The 20,976-nt window shown below is 43.9% G+C and overlaps 1 protein-coding gene across 1 annotated transcript in view; it reads right to left on the bottom strand.

The window, feature by feature from the left end:
- The window catches only part of TRPC4AP (transient receptor potential cation channel subfamily C member 4 associated protein), a 35,734-nt gene that overhangs the window by 3,005 nt on the left and 11,753 nt on the right, over positions 1-20,976 (bottom strand). Inside the window, exons 4-18 of the mRNA XM_027646378.1 lie at positions 19,726-19,783; positions 18,476-18,531; positions 16,803-16,931; positions 15,488-15,689; positions 13,542-13,730; positions 12,417-12,559; positions 8,106-8,237; positions 7,388-7,446; positions 5,266-5,367; positions 3,817-3,900; positions 3,420-3,510; positions 2,952-3,092; positions 1,643-1,751; positions 1,314-1,426; positions 889-1,095 (exon numbers count right to left, since the gene is read on the bottom strand). Coding sequence (XP_027502179.1) covers positions 889-1,095; positions 1,314-1,426; positions 1,643-1,751; positions 2,952-3,092; positions 3,420-3,510; positions 3,817-3,900; positions 5,266-5,367; positions 7,388-7,446; positions 8,106-8,237; positions 12,417-12,559; positions 13,542-13,730; positions 15,488-15,689; positions 16,803-16,931; positions 18,476-18,531; positions 19,726-19,783 — 1,815 coding nt within the window. The remainder of the gene's footprint in view (positions 1-888; positions 1,096-1,313; positions 1,427-1,642; positions 1,752-2,951; positions 3,093-3,419; positions 3,511-3,816; positions 3,901-5,265; positions 5,368-7,387; positions 7,447-8,105; positions 8,238-12,416; positions 12,560-13,541; positions 13,731-15,487; positions 15,690-16,802; positions 16,932-18,475; positions 18,532-19,725; positions 19,784-20,976) is intronic.

Raw genomic sequence — 20,976 nt, 5'->3', positions numbered from 1 at the left:
CTGCAGGTACTGGCAGTACCTCCCACCCCTGGGAAGACACAAAGGCAACATCCTCTCCCTGCTCAAATCCCTCCTGCATCATTCCCTTGAAGCCAAAAGGTCACTCTGGCAGCCCAACACACATGATGTGTTACCCACAGCCTTTACACACTGGACTAGTTATTCCCACCCATCCTCCTCCTCCATCACACTCCTCCTGTCTGGGAACTCCTTATTTTCTCTACTTCCAAAGCCCTAATGCTGCTCCACCTCAGGTACCTCATCTATAGGAGCTTTCTGAACTGAAGGGGTTTTTCCTTGAACTCATTAAAAATCTGTTAAAGCTGCCACCCAATCACTGAAAAGTCAATAAGAAACCTGTACAACCCCACTTCACCTTGCAGAGCATATACAAGGGAGTTGCCTTCTCATCACAGGTCATTTCTACCCCAGTGCCCAACACAGACCAGCTCTGGGGCAGAAGCCTGCAGGCTGCTTTCCACAGGGCAGCTCCTTGTCTTCCAGCAGCTGCACCAGATAATTTCCTGCACTGTTTGCCACTCCAGGAAGAGGGAACAGCCTGGTTAAGGTGCTAACTAGTCTGGGAGCTGGATTTTGTCCTGCCTCCACATCCCTGCCCATCCTGCCAGCCCTACCTCTCACCCCACTCAGCACTGGCAAGCCTGTGTGTGCCAGAGCCAAGAGCTCAGGTTTTGTCTGCAGGGAAACCCATCAGCTGCCTTGTGGCAGCCTGACCGTGTCAGATGGTGCTAAAAACTCCAGGAGTCACACTGGGAGCAGAACTTCCCCCCTTCTTTCCCTTCACAACCTCCCACTTCCCATTCCTGTGGTGACTGGCAGGCAGGTACTGCTGTGGCTGATCCCTGCCGTGGTCAGAGGGTCACATACATTTTCTAAGCAGGTGCTGTCTTTATCCTTGTTGAGGTAATGCTGCTGCCAGAATCGCAGGAGGCTGTGGAAGTTGTTCAGGATGAATCCAGGGTACTTTTCCGTGTATTCCATCTGTTGCAAGGTGCGCAGGTAAAAGGGGAGCTTTTCTTTCCTTCGGGCCAGCATTAGGATAACTAAACTTGTGTTCAAACAACTGACGTTTTCCTGAGAGTAAAAATGACACAGCAAACAAAAAAATATCAAGATGCTGGTTGTAAACACGTCCTTACAAAATAATGCTTGTGGAAAGCAGGCACAGGAGGTGTCCCCACACACAGCAAGGAGGAAGGGCCATGGATCTCCACAAGAGGCTCCTCCCTGCTCCCAGCTCTGTCATCACTCCAGTACCAGCAAGGTAACTCAAGTTACTGTCAGCTCTTTACCTGTGTGAGTGTCTGTACATGGATAATATTGATGAGACGGAAAAGGAAGGACATTCTCATGGACATCTGGGACATGTAGGACAGGAGGCGGCACTCGGACAGGACCTCTGCCACTGCAGTGAGAGGACAGACACAGTCAGCAGGTGCTGCAGGGTCAGACACGCTGGGCCAAGCACCAGGGCAGCAAGAATTGGTGCTCAGACTGCAGAAACAAACTTTCAGGGTGGCATTTCCCTCTGTCTGCACCCCGAATTTTCAAAAGCCCAGATTTAAGGTATTCCCAACGTTATCACCACCAAACAGAGCCCACCCCACTCCTCACTGTTCACCTTTAGCATCAGACTGGTTCTCAAACCGGTCCAGGGACAGCGTGATGCAGCGAACCAGCATGTTTGAGTCAACCAGGGAACTGTTGATCTGGTTTAAAAATATCTGGAACTGAAGAGAAACCCTTTTTAGTGTCAAATTGAAATAATTAAATATATTAATACTCAGGGCCATGACCTTTTTGTTATCTCTAACAAAATACATCTGCCTCATCCAGCCCAACACCGGCACTGAGGGCTGACCAAAGGATCCCTACAGCAAGTGCCTTAAAATCACTGTGGAACAGAAAAATGCCAGAGTCCTGGCATTCCTAAAATATTTTGTGAAGTGCCACTCCAACGAGAACAAGATTTCATACACTCTTTGTTTTGAAAGAGGGAGACTGGACAGCATTGGCTGCTGGCCTCTAATTCCTGCAGCTCCATGTTTTCCTACACTGACTTTATACAGGCAGTCCCAGGGAGGAATAAATACAATGAGGGAGTCACACAGAATGAGAACTAAACCCAGTTATAGATCAATAAATAGGAAGCACATATGAAGTCTAAAGACTTTCTCTAGAATGTGCGAGTTCATGTACTAGAGAAAAAAACCAAAATTAAATACAACTTTCTTTTACATACATTTATACTTCCCATTCTCCAAGGTCTGTCAGACCTAAGAGCAATGAGGGAAAAATTACAGTAACAAAAACAAGAGTATGAGGCCATTCAGAACCCACCCAACAGCTGATGTTATATGTACAAAATGCACAAGAGCATGAAACCACTTTGCACAGAGCTGCCCATCCTTGATTTACATGTGCAACTCAGTTTTATAGGTAATTACATCAGCCATGACTTCTTAAAATGGCTGTAAGTTCAAATAACAAAGACACGACATCTTTTTGCAGCATCAAATATTAATATTTGAATCCACGTCCATAAGAACTGCAAGCTCCAGTAAAAGACTTTTTGGAGCTGTCCCAGTGTCCAGAACTATCAGCTTAACTCAAAACTCAGAGGTTTCCCAGGAAATGCTCTGCCATCCTTGAGCCCTGACCTTAGACCTGCCTGATCATGTAACAGGGCAGTGTTTTCTCAACAGCTCAGCACTTGCTGACTCAGGACAGCAGGAGCACTACTGAGAACTGAGTGTCTGCAGCAACTCACCTGCCTGTGCAGAGACTTTGGCAGCTCCCCCCTTAATGTTTATTGTGCCCCAAGCTCACCAATCACACCGAAACCAAATGGATCTTGAGTTTTAGTGCTACCTCTGGCTATAAAAGTTTGTAACTTGACCCCTGGGGGGACAGTTTTTACAAATATTTACCTTCTCATCTGTGTTGATGTACTTGTTGAACCTCTTGAACGCATCAATATTGAATTTCATCAGTTCTCCCAGAAGGTCAAAGTAACTCTGGAGCACATCCCGTGATTTGCACTCGCTGTCAACAATGCAGTACAGAATATGCTGGCAGGGGAGGAAAACATGTTGTTATTGCCACAGCTCAGGCCAAGCCAGCAGCACAACACAGATCTGGTTTAACCACTATTTAGAGCACTCATCTGCAGGTTCAGTCCTTGGATGACTGAACTAAAGACAACAATTCAGATGAGTCTCCTGTTAAAATAACTTCCCACTGATGCAGGTTATACAACTGGCCACCACAAGTACAATTCACAGATGCTTTCCAAAAGTATTCCCAGAGAATGTTTAACATTTTTACCCACTTTTGAATTCACTGCAGATAAATCCCACTTGATTGCTATGGAGGACACTGGACAAAGACTTCCTTACCTCCAGGAGTCCTCTCTTGAGCAGGAACATCTGGTCTGCATAGGAGGTGGTGCCTCGAAGGAAACTTTCAACTGCCCTTGCCTGCCAAAACCTGAGAAGTAGAAGAAATGAGGTGCTGATTTTGGAGTAAGGGGAGTCCTTTATTACATCTGTAATTTAAACTCAGCTTCCTGATCTGTCTCATGACAATGGAGTCAGACCTGTCCCTGCCCATACTGGTAGGAGTGCAGTGCAAGCTCTGGTGCTCTCCCTCACCTGCACTGCCACCACAGCACAGCAAAGCCAGGCCTTTCCCAGATTATGATTCTCAAGCATTCCCAGCTGAAATAAACTGTATGAAACCAAAGCTACATCCCAGGGATCTCAAACAGCACATCAGAGTGCAGAGTGAACCCACCTGAAGGAGGACTCAGCTGGTTCCTTCTTCATGACCTGAAGCAGTCTGGTCAACAAACCTCTCTTCCCATCACAGACAAGACTCCTGGAGCAGGTGAAGGAATGACAGCGTGAGTGGAAGGGCTGGCAAATGCTGTACCTTACAAAATACTGAATCCAGTCTCTGCTCCAGAGCTTCTGGTGATCAAAGCCTCAGTATTAAGTATATGGTACAACTATTGTGCCAGTTCTACCAGCAGAAGGGTTCTCCTCCCTGCAACACCTGCAACATGACTTCCAAATAAATCCTAAAGAAAAATTATTCATTTTCTCTCAAATTGTTAATATTTCAGAAATACCAATTCACAGCTTGCAGAAATGAAAATATTAGGAAAAAAACCCCCACCTTTGATCTTAGGAATGAAAACCACAGACCTTGCTCAACAAGGAAGCTCTAAATCCCACTTAGGAGGCAGAGCAGAGTATGGAAACCTGGATGCTACACGGGACAACCTTGTTCTGTATGGTGCAGTAAAAGTATAGAGCCTGTACAACTGCAATACTAATTGTATTAAACATCTTCAGTGGAGTAGCCACCCTGTGCAGAAGCAATGCCTTGACCTCACATTTCAAGAAAAGCAACATGGAAACTAAATGCTGAAGCTGTAAAAACCCTCAAGTTCTTCCCAATTAGACACAGTATTATAATAATAAATATAATCTGGAAATCCTCTTAGAGGATTCCCTTTTGGAGCGAGGTAAATCTGCTCTGTGCAGCCCAAGCCCCTGCTGAAACTCTGGGAATATTCTGACAACTCAATTCTGCAAACTGTGTTCCACCTGGTGAGGTTTGTACACCAGAATTGTGTGTTAAAGAGCTTATTGAATCAAACCAGTCAATCTAACAGATACTCCAATGTAACACCAGAGATTCTGTAAGTGGTTTAACGTGTTAATCTAATTTAGCTTATTCTGTTTATTAGCTGCTCTTAAAATACTCTGAGCAGACACCTGGATCTGTTCAAACAGCCTGGAAATGGACATTATGTGTGCACAGACTGCTCCTGAATCTCAAACCTAAGATTTATTAGCAGGAGCAATTAATGGATTAGAGGGATCAGGGTTTACTTTCCAGGTCTGTCTGCAATGCCTGCTGTACAAGGCCAGAGAAACAGTCAGAACTAGAATAACATCATAAAATCTGGGCCATGAACTCAACCCTCCCCCATTGTGGGCTTTCCTTAAGGTTGCTTTTGCTTTTAAAACACCTTACTCTGAGCATGAGCACACTTTAGATTTGCTAATAACCATCAATACCACACAAACCTGGACACTTCCTGCTGAAATGCATCACTGAAATTAAAGTGTGGTGGACAGATGGACCTCAAACAGAACAGAGGACATCAAACCTCCAACAGAGATGCTTCAAAAACTCCTAAATTGCTGCCCAAAGCCCTCTGTTCCCTCTCACCTGTCAGTGTTGACAACTGCATCAACTTCAGGGATGTTGGCTTTGTGGGAGATCGCACTCAGCTCATTCAGTTCCTGGCTGTTTAGGAGGAGATACTTGTTCCTAAGGCAAGACAGTGGGGGAGAAAACCAGGATGAATTCCAGAGGCAAACATGCAATTCCATGGGAAGTAAAGCCACAGGGCTGCAGGGCTGGGTAATCCTCTCTCACCTGGCTGCTCTTCACAGCATTCCCACCCCGCTCCCTCCCCCAGCCCAGACAGCTGCTGCTTGGTGAACCTCCTCCAAAATTCACCAAATTCCAGTTTTAGCACTGACCAGCTTTAAGATGATGGTTCTTTGCTGACCTGTTCAAAATCTTATGGTTTGTAATTATTTTCTTCTCGTTTTTTTAAAATCTCAGCAACGTTTTGCCGAATTTCAGAAGACTTAAATAGCAAACCTTCTCACACCTTCCCACAGTTTTTCTCTGCTTTATCATGCTGCTCTTTATCAGTAATCAGTCTCAGAAAGCAGAAGCTGCAAAAATGTACTCAATCATCCCTATAATTTTATTGCTCTCAGCAAACTTCACTCTGGCAATATTTAAAAACATTATGAAATGTAGAGATCAGAACAGTAATGGATATAAACCCCAGGAATTTGAAAGAAATTCTTTATCAAATACTGAATTTTGCATAACTAAAATGAATTATTTCATCTGTAAAGTAAATTAAATGCAGAACAAGTCTGACAAGAGTAGAAATTAGTCCAGGGGCTCCCTTTGCCACACTCCCTGCCCAATGCCAGCATCTTCCTACTTCAAAGTGCTCAGAATCAGACTGCACAGATTTATTTTCAGGAAACCTCAGGGAGCACAGGATGCAGTGATGAGTGAGCAAAAAGAAACTACTCATCAGACCAGCAACTACATGGAAGAAAAATTATTAGACCCAAGGGGACTGTCTCCTTGTTTCAAACACCATCAGCCAGATTAGTGCCCACTGAGGTTCTCATGTAAAGCTTCCTTTGATGTGGATTAACAGGTTTCTGCAAGGAGAACACAGCCCTTCTCTCCCTGCAACAAACAGTTCTGCAAGTCTGGTTTAGACACAATTTTACTGAAATTAATATTAGTGCACAAGTACTTGTTCTCATCTTGTCCTCAGCTAATCTGTGATTTCATAGAAAGTTCGTGTCATTATTTGTTTAAAACCCTTAACCAGATTCCACACATTCCACCTGCTCTGAGGCTACAGCTGGGAGCTGCTTCCTGTTTGAACAAGCCTGAGATCTTTGTAGCAGCCACTTAAGCAGGAATATCATCTAAAGAGATTTTATTGGAAAACCTGGAGTGATTCCTGGGCAAACACTGTCTTGCCTGGAGGATTTACAACAGGTCAGCCTTCCCCTTGTGCCTTCCAATAGCTTCCCATTCTCAAAGCTAAAACTCCACAATTAAAAAGGCTGATACTTCCAATATATCCAATAGTATTAGATGAAACCTGCACAAAAATGTCATCCTGGCTGTGGATATGACCAGCACCTCAAGTACAACATGCCTCAAACACAGAGGTTTGTAAGCAGTGGACACCATCTATCAGGACCAAATCAGAGCAATGGGACACTGATGGAATGAAAGATGCAATTCCACAAGTCAGAACAGAGCAAGAATTACATCTGTACCAGCAGCACAGCGTTAAAAAAACCCCAAGCAAACCCCTCAAACTACTCCAGCAGCCTCAAGTTTCCTAAGGATGCCTTTGGAAGAGAGACAGAAGCTTCCTCCCTATTCCCACTGGCTCACTACCAGCTCTTGGGGAGAAGGCAGATAAACAACACCATGAAATCTGCCTCCTTATTTCCTCAGCCAGAAAGTGTTAACTCATCACAGACACGTTCCAGCACATTTCAACATGAAGCAAAATGGGCTGGTTTCAAGTATCAACAGGCATATTAAGACATGCCCACTGGAGAGCAGAGCCTTAGGCTGCTCACAGCAGGAGCTGAAAAGCACCTGAAATCTGAATTAAGGACAGGGCAACATTCCCTTCACGTGGAGCCTGCCCTGTGCTCAGGACACCTGGAATTGCAACCAGGCAAACACCACCGAGCCACAACCCACCACAGCTTCTCATACTCACTCATGGTGATCACTGAAGCTCTGAAGAAGCCTCAAGAATTGTATCTTTAAAGTAATGTCCTAAAAAGAGACAAGAAAAGTAAAAAAGAAAAAAAAAAAATTGCTTTAGGATTTCTGGATATCATTAGTTATCAAGCTGAATAAAAAACCTTTCCAAATCAAAGCCCTCTGGTCAGCAGAGCAAGTGACTTGCATAATGGGGAAGGCTGAACTTTGCAGGCTTCCCAAAACAGAACAGAAGTGGAGACTCCTCCAAGACTATAAAATTACTAATTTCTTCTCACTGCAAAGGCAGAAAAGATCATCACTGTATTGATCAATTCAAAATATCTAGGTTTGGGAGGAAAAAAAAAGAAGTAAAAGAATCCAATAAAAAACTCAACCCCTCTAAACCTGACTGTGACCCAATTTGTATTCTGTGCCCCTCCTAGTTATCATTTCCTTCAGTTTTGGTTATCTTCTGCCTCTGGCTTCCAGGGTCCACCAATTTACCCCCTTTCCCAGCTCCCAAATGAGGAGAGAGGAGAGGCTAAATTGTAATTGTCCCTGCTAAATTGATGGCACAAGCCAAAGACTTCAGTGAAAACAATAATTGCCAAGAAATCAAATGCTGCCACATCTCAAGCTGTGGATTAGACAAGCACCCAGTTCCTCAGCACAACTCCTGAGGATTGTATGACAGGATAACAACCCAACACAGAATTTTAGGAGTCACTCACCGGGCTGCAATCACAATTTTGGTTGTGTCCATGCAGAACCAGGGCTGATGCTGAATGCTTTCTCCAGATCAGTTTGTCAAACAAGTTATTGAGGCCAGGAATGAGCCTGAACTCTGCAATCATTTTATGAACCTGGGAAAAAAAAGAGAGGTAGGTACAAAGTCATTTGCTGCAGCCTCAAACATGGATATAACGTGGTCTGGAGACAGATGGGCACAACTCTGTCATTCTCTGCCAACAGAAGGAGAATTCTTGTATCAAACAACAAGTGTGTGAGTTAACACTCACACTCACCATGCTGTATTGTTACAGTAGCTTCCACTTGGTGGACAGGGAGAGAAAATAGACATTTTGGGAGCTGTTTGCCACTGCTTGTTAACTAGTGTTCGTCTGGAAGCAGCTTTGGGCAGGGGGGGATCACTCACAGCACACTGAAAATGCATCTGCACCTAACAATGATGAGCTGAGCTGTGAATGTTCTGCTGCAAGTCACCCACGGAGTGTCCTTGTCTTTCCCCTTTCCACTCACACAGCTGAAGCTCAGGAAGGCCTCTGAAGGCAACACAAACTATCAATATGAGTGTTGTTCAACTGACCTGGGCAGGAACTCTGAGAAAAGCTGGATCCAGCAGTAACACAACCACACTGCACTGCTCCTTCAGGTTAAGGAGAAGTTGAATTCTTTAGAGAATGATCAGGAGAGAAAAAAAATCCTAAAATACTTGGGTTTATTTATCAGTCTGCCTGCCAAGCTGGGACACAGCACATGAACAATTTGGAAGATGAGGAATAAGGGAAATACAAAGTGGGACTCTCATCAACTGTAGGCCTAGGATAAGCAGTATTCCTTGAGATGTGGTTGCAAACAGAAACCACACGACTGGGAAACCCAACATGCTGCAAAAATTAAGTGCCCAATGCAGTAATGGACATATTCCTTAAAATCAATAAACAAAATCACTTAACAGTAGCCCAGGTTGTCCCCAGGATGCAGCATTATAACCAGCAGCATTTCCAGCAGGTCACTCAAATTTGTTCTATCTACTCAAATATCTGAATGAATCCAAAATAGTTAAACCTGATGCTGTTTTACAGGTTTTCATTTTCTCAGTCTTATTTGCATCATAGCTAATGGCCTTTCTGCACTCCTCCTGGCTGTAGCCACCAGCTGCCCCATCTCTATGGAAATCACATTCCTGCTGCTGGACATCCCAAGTATCACACCTGAGAAAGCATCCAGCTCCTTCCCACCTCACCCATTCTACCTGAGAGATTGCAAAGCTTGGAGTCCTCTAGTGCTCCAGTATTTCAAAATGCTATTGGACACAAGCCTCCAACAAAACCAGCTCTGAGGAATCTCTCCAAACAAAGAGCTCCCTGTATTCTCCCTGTCCCTCCATGGCCAGTGTGGCACAGGCACAACAGGAGGAAGCCAAGTGGGTGAGCTGCCTGCAAGAGCCTCAGCCCTCACCACAGGAAGAGCTCTCCATGCTCCTAGTTTTAACTCCTGAGTCTGCTCCCCCTAAATGACTCATCCCTAATTTCAAATGTGTCTTGTTCACTTTTAGTTTGCTCAGCTCTAAAGCTCTCACCTTACAGGAGCTGCATGACAGTCACTGCCTTTGTATCACACTCTCTCCCAGACCTCAAAATCATCACAACTACCTGGGGATGCCAAGGCAATCCCTGCTCTATATTTACCCTTCAAACTCCTTGGATTTTTTCCTACTGCTGCCCACCTTCACATGAATTGGCCTAGTGCTTTCTCACCACTAAAACGTGAGTTTCTGCTGTGTGCAGTGTGGCTCCTTACAACAGGAGCAAGCAAATCACCTGATGGTTTTTCACCCCAACACAGACATGCAGGACAGCCCAGAAATACAAAAAAGGAGAGTAATTTAGGGTGTGACCATAGTGAAAAGGAAGCAAAGGCACAGGTCTGAGAGAAACACCACTTATCCCCAAGGGTGAGCTCACCCCTGAGGTGGCAGCAGGCAGAGCCAAGTCACTGCTACCACAGTTATCAATTTATGCAAATTAGCCAGCAATCAACTTTACACCAAGGATTTAGAGTAAACTGGTTGAGTTTGGGAAGCTGCACAATGCTTCAAGCAAACACCAGACCATTTTGTTGCTTGTCATGGTGGACTGAAGCAGGTTTGTGATGCCCTTTAGAAATTCCATGCAAAATGAATCCAACCTAAAACCAGTTAAGTCCTTTGGCTGCTCAGACTGGAATCACAGATCCTGTGCTTTTATTCCCTCGTAGAAAAGGGACACCACCAAGCAGCTGCAGTGCTTGCCAGTGAGTGTGGTACTGCAGACACTGCTGTCCCTCACACTGGAGCTTTCCATGGAGAACAGCTCAGCTCCAGTTTTCATCTGCCTGGCTCAGGAAGGGAATTTGGATTAACATCTGCCACACAAGTTTTATGCAGATGAAGGAATGAAGGATATATTATGTGTTTCAAAGGCAAAGGATTTCACAAGAAGTATCTGGGAATGAAGTAACTGAAATCTTTAAAGAGTTCAACTCCAGTCCCCCTGTATGAGTCCTGGGGAGGAGGTGAACTGCATGCCAGCTTTATCCTTAGTTTTCCCATCTGCACGGGGGCAGAGAGAGCAGATGAAGGATAAAGAGTTGTTTTCCCAGGAAATTAAAAAATAAATTCAGCTTCAAAGCTGGCTGTTTCAGCAGCATATTTTCTGCCTTGTCATATCTGACAGGAACACACTGGAGCTGACCCAGGGAGGGAAGGAATCCAGCTCCCTGAAGCAGTGGCAGCACGATGAGTGCAAGCTGCAAGCTGTTTCTGCAGTATCTACAAAACTGCATTCCTGCGGTGAAATCAGGCAGCAATGAATTATCTGGCTTGATACAATGGAAAAAAAAAAGTCCTCCTAACGGATCCACATCCTGGTAGTTCCAGTTACGTCTGGGCTTCGTTTAAATTTTATTTTATGCCCAACGGAAACAGCATTTCTAAAAGGAATGACAACAGTTGCTTATGGTAGTGATTGTGGTTTCTGCAACAATTGCTAGTCCCCTCTTATAGAGAATCTATTTATTTTTAATGCCAAGTATCCTCTTAGAATCCTTGAATGGTTTGGGTTGGAAGGGACCTTAAAGCTCATCTCATTCCACCCCCTGCCATGGGCAGGGACACCTCCCACTAGACCAGGCTGCTCCAAGTCCCATCCAAGCTGCCCTTGGACACTCCCAGGGATGGGGAGTCCACAACCACTTTTGCAGGTTCAGAGTGAATAGGTTAGTTATGTTTGGGACTGCACTACAACTGCACTTCCATTTTAAATTCAGATCAAGACATTTAAGAGACTGGCGAGTGTTTGTGGCTTTGATGCAGTGGGAGGTCACCAGCAAAGGCCAAAATACTCAAGATAAATGTGCTCAAGGAACTGCCCCCCAACACAGCCACTCCTGCCCAATACAACAGCCCCTCAACAACTCACACCAATCTGGCCCTCCCAGTCCCTTCCATTCACACCAATTTGGCCTCCCAGTCTCCAGGGCATGTGAATGTCCCTGCTGTCCTGAGCTGCTCTGCTGAGCTGAGCAGACTGACAAAGTTGGAAACCTGTCAAAACTGCACCAAGGACTGCTTTTCTTTTCCCTGCACAACATGCTTTTGACCCATTTAAATCAAACCACAGCCAGGCTGCAGGGAGTCGTTCTCCATAAGCCTGTGTGAGGCAGGGAACAATTTTTTTTTTTTCATTTCAAAAGGAAGAAAGGTAAAAGGAACAGATGAGTGGGGTTACCAGGCAGTGCCCAGTGCAGACAGCACTGAAGTGCATTCTCTCAGCTCAGTGTTTAAAATTTGCTCACACTCAGCCTAGACACGGGAATCTGCTGCAAAAATCACCCACTCACACCACCCCAGAGAGTTTCCAAAAGTGAAAGCAGCCAAAGAAGGGGAAAGTACAAAGGGGCTCCAATCCAAACAGGTCACCAGGAGGGTTAAGAAGATTTGGCTGCAGCTCCTGCAGCATCCAGGTACACCCACACACTTCCTCACACAGAGGGACAGGATCCCCATGCAGGAGACATCCTCCTACATCCATCCTGCACCAGAGCAGCAGCTCTGGGGGGACTGGACCCCCACCCCTGTGCCCAGCCCTGTTTCCCAGTGGAACACTTGCTGTGTGTCTGGGCACGGCTGCCACGATGGGCTCTGCCCAGCTTTGTGCCTTCAGCTCTGCCCTCCCTGTTTCTGTGCCCACGACCTAATTAATGAGCACTCAGGTCTAAAGGGACATCAGCTGCCTGTGTGACCATGTCCCAGGGCTCACCTGATTCCTCTGCCTCCCCATGAGCAGCACACAGAGAACATACAGCACCTCCAGCTTGTACATGATCTCGTGCATGATCTTCATGGACTGTGGAAGCTGTGTCCGTGTTGAGCTGTTGGCCAACCCACTTTCATCTGAAGACTCTGAACAAGAAGGCAAAAATGTGAGCCTGAGGCAGCTTCAACAGCAAGGATTTGTTACAGTTATTACTTTTACACCCAACACTGCAGGTGTAGGACCAGCCCCTCTGCTTGAATCTTCCTCTCAGCTAAACCCAGTGATGTACAGTAAATAACCAATTTAAATCACAGAAGAGAAAAAAAAATATAGCTGGAAATTTAGAGATAAGTTTTTAAAAATTGTTTGTCCATCATAAGCTCAGTGACCTAAAGTAAGTAGGTTCACCTAAATGAATTAATAGACTACTGCACCAGGACATGGCAGAAAAGGTAATGAAAGCAGAGGTGAGAGATCAGAAGCATTTACTATTGATATACTTTCATTTCATACCTCAGGACCAGTATTCTTAGGCCACAGTTAAATAATTTTCATAACCCTATGCAGAATTACCCTGCTAAGGGCAGAAACAGGAGTACTAAGTACTTTGAGTTTTACAAGACATACCCTGCATTTTTGTAATACCAAAGGGTGAAGAAACAAACCACATGTGTGCTTCAAAGCATTTTCCTATGGTTGTATTAACTGGAATAATTATTTTTCTTCAATTACTGACTCCATTTTGCTGAAACTAGATTGCCTTTTTAAAGAAGGGGCCACTTACTTGGTATGAAGCATTTGGACCCAAAGCCATCAGCCAAAGTTTTAGAGGAAAATGCTGGTGAAGTCACTCACCTCAGAAGGGTTGTTTTGCCTCTGCAGGGAGATTAGTGCTGAGGATGTACAGCATTACAGGGTTATCTAGCCATGCAAAGGGCACAGACTGCTGAAGGACATTTCCTACCTATTCTGCTAACTTTAATCAGGAAAAAAAAATCACTGCTGCATGAGAACAAACTGGGAATAAGACCTAACTGCTGATAGTTCTGGTTGAAAGGAGAAGCAACACGTGGCAAACCCTGAAGAAGGTCAGGATGTACATGAGCTGAAGGAATGCAAGCCAGGTACCTGTACTGCTCTGCTCTGCCTCTTCATTTGCCACTCTCATCAGTGCATCCAGAACCAGTGCATTGTCCAGCCAGGTGTACCACTCCTCCAGCTCCTGCAGGAAGCTGGAAGTACCTGTGGTTTCAGACACTTTCCGTGTTGCCAGTTTGCACAATCGCTCTATGAAGCCTGGAATATTCAGAAGTGTAGCTGGAAAAAAAAAAAAAGAAAAATAACTTTATTCCTATTTAAGATCAACACAGCAGTCATCAAATCCTCCACACCACAAGGTACCAAAACATCTACATCAGGGATACAGAAGAGTGTGGTTAAAAAGATCTGGTCAAAAAGATCCAAAGATGGAAGAAGTCAGTGCAGCCTCCTATTAAGGACTGGAAGAGAGTTTCATATCCCAGGAATAATTCAGTGGTGTTTTCCAGTCCACAGTGACTCAATATCAAGGAACTGATCTGGCTGAAAATTAAGCTGGTAGAAATAAGGCAGCAGCCCTTGGAATGGGCAGCTCCATACCCCCTTTCCTCTGTGTGATGCTCCTCCTTCGTTTTCCCTCCCATGGTGTTTGTCTCATAGCAAACTGAGCTGGCTCACTGGAATAGCTGGGAGGAAAGCCCTGAGCTTTTTAAGTAATGGTTTCCTGAATGAGATCATCAAGGAGCAAAACAGATGGGGAATACACCAGAGCAGCCCCAGGTTTGAGGCTTTTAATGGGGAAACTGCACCCTTAGAAGGAGCAGTGCAAGGACAGAAGTCACTGCTTTGCAAAATGCTTGAAGAGCTGCATTTTGCCCTCAAGTTTTCACAGTAATAACTTAATTCCAGGACCTGTTTATTAAAGACACATAGCTAAGGCTTCACTTCACTACAGACTTGCAGATGCAAGTGGAAAAAGACAAAGAATTTGGCCATTAATGTTATAAGAAAGAGTTTGATCTCTGAAAGGATAAGCTCCCTGATAAAATTTTTAAAGTAGAATATATTTTATAATCTCAGAATCAGCCTCTAATTGTGCACACAAAAAATGATTAGTTAAACATTTGCTTGGCTAAGTTCAGCTCTGGGGGATCCAAACTTATTAAGTTCAACTGATTTAAATTAAACTTAGTACCTACACCTACCCATACTTGTCCACTGCTCTTCACAAGAGAATTCTGGCTATCCCAGGGTAGAAAATACACCCCTCCCTTTAAAGTTTCTCAGCTGCTGTATTATGCTACTCACCTCTACCTGGATGCAGTTCTCACATCTGCTTCAGAAGCTCAAATGCTTTTCAGCACAGTAAGAGCTGAAAACAGCAGATTCTACATTTGAGGGCACTTCAATTTAACTTTTCCAATTCCTACTCATCCTTCAAGCTAAGGCTTTTGCACTTGAGAAGTACTCAGCAAAATAAGGAAACCTACACTGTGCCCTAAGTTAAAGCTGAGATGAGACCCACAGATTTCCAAGGCTGCTTTGGTAACAGTGGGCAACATAACTAACATTAAACACAATTTCCTTGTTGACAAAGACAGACATCCTGCTCAACACAACATCAGATAAAATCAGAGAGGAACTGCTCCAACAGCAACCACGCTGCACACACTTTTAGTTCAGAAATCAGTCTTTTAAGGAGGACACAGAATTACCAAGAGTTGCTATGGACATGATTGAGGCATAGAAAGCAAATCCAATTATTTTAAGCCACTCAGTTCATCAGAGAGTGCTCAAGTGACAGAAATTAACCCACCTAATTAGCAACACCATATCAACCCAAAAGCTACAAAGTAAAGTTCATTAACAGGAAAGACTGTTTCCAGGAAACTGCCTGAGGGATAAAGAAAATAAAGAAAAATGCTCTGCAAGACACAACACTTTCAGTATCCTCCAGAAACATAAGTGACATTGAAAAGGGGAAAATTGAGATTACTATGGAGATTAGTGTGATTTGTTCACAGTGTAACAATTACCTTGATTAATCTCAGCTCGAGAAGGACCCAGGTTTTTTTTCTGCTGGGCATTTTTGGCAAGAAGTGTGTGCTTGTCATCACTGCCCGTGTCGAGCTCAGAAATGGTGACAGCCAGGATCCTGCAGAAGTTTGCCAGCTGCTGCTGGTCAAAGCTGGACACAAGGCTGGCCAGGTTGGGAATATCATCCAGCTGGATCATTTCCTGGAGAAGGCAACACCAACTGAGTCACATGTGACGTTCAGTAAGTGAACACAGACACAAGATCCTCCCTGGGGAGCTCTGTGGGTTATTCCAATGTTAGGAAAGGAGAAGCAAGTGAAGACTCTGAAAGCAGCTGGGATTTACAGCTGCTGTAGAGATATCCATATTTTAGAGACTAGATATTTGCATAAAATTTGGGGGCCTTTTTTAACTAAAAACCCCGCAAACCAATTTAATACATAAATTATGTTTGGGTATTGAAAGTTTCAATTTTGTTTTCCACTTCTGTATTTTCTTTGAAACTCACAGATAAGAATCACCTTTCAGATTACTTTTCAGTTTTTTCATCAAAAGATCTTTTTAATAAAAAGAGGCTGAAAACACCTGTCAGAAAAACACCATTTTTGTTCACATAAACTAAGCTTGTTTCCTATCTATTTCAGGAATCACATCTACCTCAACCTTACTCTAAGTAAAAAATTATCAAGTTACAAACTCCTGACTCTCTCCACAAAATGTACATAGACACTGTTCATTCAGGGGTTTCCCAGGGTTACACCTTTAATATTTTATTTGCATCACATCAGAGAACTCAGCTGTAATGATGATGGCAAATAATTAAAAAAACAACCCCAGTCTGTGCAGAAGACTGAAGTGTCCTGTTTCCCCAGCCTACAACTTGTTTGAGAGGTGACAAAGCCCAAGGCAAGAGAGAAGGACAGGAGGCCCTTCCAGATGTCATGAGGACAAGTATAATGTGTGAAGTGTAATCAGAAGGTAAGGATGAAAAATTAATTTATATGAGGTTCATTTCCTTTATTTGAAACACTGGCTGTACTTTAATGACAGTGAGGTACTGAGATGGTGGGTGCTCACCTCCCATCATCCTCTGAGCTATGGAAAAGCATTGCAAGGATGACTCCACATCAATAGTGTGGCTTCTCTATGAGATGACTGAAGTTAATGATCACTGTGAACAGTCAGGTTTCAAATAAACTACAAGTGGGACTGGCAGCTTAAGAGGACTGTCCTCAGCAACTCTTCAAAGCAACAGCTCTTTCCTCTACTGGCCTGAAAAGCCATACAAATAAACCAAAGAAACCAGTAACTAACCTTTTTAACTCCCAGGATATCTTCAATGAGCGTTGCAGTTTGTAGGAATGTCTTTTTGTTTGTCATCAGTGTAAACAGGAACAACACAAAGTCGTTTCTTTCTGCCAGTCGCCTCGTGACTCCTTCCGTCTGCAAACCAGCACAGAGCCGCTCAGAGCCCACCCTGAGAAGCCCCATCTCACAGCACGTGCAGGACACAGCCCTGCAGATGGTGTGTTACAGACCCAGCTACTCCTGGCACCAGGAAAAGCTGGGCTTATGGCCACCAAAACCAACCCCGGTCCTTGTCCGAAGGTAACAGGAGCCTGCAAAACCGACAGGCTCCCTGATGAGAGGCTTCACCTCAGAGTTGTTTACTTGCCTGAATCCAAACTAAACACTGCCTGCCTGGCAACACTCCAGAGAGGCTTGTCTCTGCTTTCCCATACAAACTGTCACCAGCTCCATGCCATGATATGCAAATGCAGCCACTCCTCAGCCCTCAGCACCACTCTCAGTTTGAGTCACCCAAATGCAGCACTGGCCTAAATGAACCTGGTGATGAACCCAAAAGTCACACTGAGGCCTGAACTTGAGTTCAGCACTGAATTTAAGACTGGCTTTCATGCTCTAATCATTACAGACAAGTTTCATGCTCTGAGCTCTGCTGAGAGCACAGCCAGGCTTCCCTGGAACTTAAAACTGCATCCTCACTGCCTGCAAAGCTGCCTGCTCTGTGTGACTGGCATATCACCAGTGCTCACAGAACTACACTGGCTTAGATACTTCCTCAATATCTACACATTAATATTGCACACACACCATTTCTGTGATCCTGCACACTTCTCATTCAAGAGACAGCAGTAATACCAAAGTGAATTAAAACAGCAGCTACTCTAAAAATTGCAAACTTGCTTCTTTCACAGTTTGCAGAAGTAGCATTACCTGTAGTTAAAAAAATAAATCATCTAAGCCAAGAAAAAAAGCATCCTTTCTCTTTCCCCTCCCATGTGTGCAGATCTTCAGCAGTGAGACATGACTGTGTAAGACTCACACTCTGGAGATCAGGCTGTCTTCAGAAGAGCTCCAAGCCACCAACCACCTCTCTTCTTTTTAAATTTTTGTTAAACAACATTCCCTGGGTTGTGGCATAATGAAGTGTGTGATGAAGTAAACAATCCTGAGGATGTTCCCTGCATGCATAATTGGAGGCCTGTGCTTTTAGCTTCAGAATTTTAATGACAAGGTATTTCCACAGGCCTTTAACCCAGCACCTTCCTTAGTGCTGCTCTGCCATCCACAGAGCTGAACTAAACTGATACCCAGAACACGAAGGAGTTGAAGGATCAAACTTAAAACACTTGGTCAGCACCAGTTCTGAACAAGACTAGCTGCAGCTGGGGTTAACAGGGATCTATTTCCAGTTCCAAATTTTAAGATGGAACTCAACAAAGGCTGGCATGGCTTTCCTACTGAAACACAGAGACAGAAAGATCCAAACCAGAGGATTTAAACTCGACTAAGAAACTGTGTAATACACCAAAATACAGGGCAATCCTGTATTTAACTAAAGGAATTTTTCACATAAAGCTTCAGAGTAAGTTTAAATTACACTTAAGAGTCTGTATATTGTCTTATCAAGTGGCACCTGTAAAAAGAGACCAGCAGAAGACTTTTGCAGCAGTTGTACTTACACACAGACACGTGTTGTACAGTATGCTGAGACAGTCCTTGATGAGGTCATCACTTACTGCAAAGGAGAGAACAGTCAGTCACCAGCCACAGGCTGCCAAGGGACACCAATGCCAAGGAGTGCCATGGAAAGCCATAAAATGGGGGGGAATTGCAGGCTGCTACCTCAGATCACATGTGCAAATGCCTTGGAGGATAGAAACCGGAAGAAGGACTCAAACTACCAGGGTTAGATGGGATATTGGGGAGAAATCCTTCCCTGGGAGGGTGGGGAGGCCCTGGCACAGGTTGCCCAGAGAAGCTGTGGCTGCCCCTGGATCCCTGGAAGTGTCCAAGGCCAGGTTGGACGGGGCTTGGAGCAACCTGGGCTAGTGGAAGGTGTCCCTGCCCATGGCAGGGGGTGGAACTGGATGATCTTTAAGGTCCCTTCCAATCCAAATCATTCTATGATTCTCTAAGTCTTTACCTGACCTGTTCACATGTGAAATTATTTAGTATGGGGAAAAAAAAAAAATAAGGACAGTTCATGTAGTGTTCACCACACAGCACCTGGACTTCATAAGAACAGCTCTCCATCTGATTCACTGCACATTTTAATATTTAAAATATGTTTTCAGTACAGCCCTACAGCAGCTGCCTCTAGCTCAAGTTCAAGCCACTTCACCTTTGAAGTTGCCTGGCTGATGGGCACAGAGAGCACCAGGACATTCCCTCTCCTCACAAGGGCTCAGGGAACCAGCAGAGTCACAAACAGGGCAAATGAAAACACTGAAGCAAAGCTGCTCCAGCAGGAAAGTTGTGCTGAAGCCACTGCACCCCCTTGGCAAAGTTCTCCTCACAGCAATGTGGAAATGAGTCAGGAGAACAGCACACTTTTTATCTCACAATCTCTGTAGCTCCTATTACATAAACAATGTTTTGTGGCTTATTATTAAAAATTGCTCACTGTAGCTGTAGCCACAGTAGCAACAAGAGTTTCCACTGGTTGCAGATTTAGTTCTTTGAGTGAGGGATGTTGTGCTGAGTGTATGAACCCTCTGGAGCCGTGTGACTATCCCAACAGGTGACTATCCCAAATCCCAGCACGAATCAGTACCATGGAGAACAAAGAGACCAGTGATTCATTCCTAAATGAATCAACAGGAAATTGCTGGTATGGAAAGAGAATAACAGAAAAACAGAACAATTTCTGTCTGAATAAGAACACAAGGCAAAATTGGGGAGGGAAAAGATAAAACATGAATTTACTTACTTTTCTGCTTCTTTTTCTGTGTAATAAGAGTTGGTCTCATGAGAATTTCTACTAAAAGCTGTAACAATAAGATAAAAGAATTAAAGGAATGATCATTTAGATACAAATACCAATTAATTTGCCAGTGACAAAGTCAAACCCAGACTTGTCCCTGCTGAAGTCACAGAGGTGAATAATGGAGGCTCCACAATCAACACTCCACTGGTGTCAAAATCACATTGACAGAAAATAGTTGCATTTACCCTGAAGAAACAGTAATGGTTGTACAAAATAATCTCCCACTGGCAAGTTTTAAAGAATTTGAGCCCACAAAGAATGTGCTTTCACATGCCTCCAGATAAAATCAGGAATGGCTATCACACATCTCCCAATATAGGGAATCTTTAGCAATAATCTGCAGAGAAATGCATATTTTGCAAAGGCTTTCCCTACATCTTTCTGGCCTTCAAACATATTTCGGGTCTAGACATAACAGAATTTAGTTGCTCCAGATTTTAATCTCACTGACAAAAGCCACTGCTTGTGTACATCACCTTGATCTATACTTATTACATATTTACAGATGTTGTCTCATTTCTATTTAAGGAATGTAACAATCAGTTTTCCAAGACTAGGACTGTGGTTCAGTTAAATGTAGAACTGATCTTTAGTTCCTCCAGTCTATACCACTGGTTTATCTTAAAACATGTTGAAAAATAAGCAGTTTATTTAAAAATGAGAGTTAACCACTAGAAGCAACTGATAACTCCCCCAAGTACTGCAAAATGCCCCTAGTTTTAAAATTCAGTTTAAAATTTTCAACAGCAATGTAGGCACCACCCAGTTGATCAATAAACCTACAATCTACTACTTGCTCTCTTAGTCCCAGCTTAACTTTGCCCTTCTTTTAATGAACTACCCACCCAGATACAGAGGAAGCCACCTGGAGGTCACATTTTAAGCACTGACAAATAAATAAACAGGCAACTTTAAAGAGGAACATACATTTTCCAGCAATATTTGTAACAGTAATTGTAGCATCAATAGAGTAGAGAAAAATGACTGCAGCAGTAATGCAGAGCTCATATTAATGGCTCCTGTTTCAAGGAGGAGAATTTACACCTCAAGTTTTGGGGTTTGTTTTTTATGTTTTAATGTTTGTGTTTTAACGCTGTGTGGCAGAAGGCACAGAAAGGGAATTATGGAGATCTTATTTCTTGGAATGGGGTTGCATTCAGGTATAAAATCCACAAGGCTTCATCAGTTCATGTG

This window comes from Corapipo altera, unplaced genomic scaffold, assembly GCF_003945725.1.
Source record: "Corapipo altera isolate COAL_440 unplaced genomic scaffold, ASM394572v1 64, whole genome shotgun sequence".
NCBI classification, from domain to species: domain Eukaryota; kingdom Metazoa; phylum Chordata; class Aves; order Passeriformes; family Pipridae; genus Corapipo; species Corapipo altera.
This window is presented reverse-complemented; position numbering and strand designations above follow the sequence as displayed.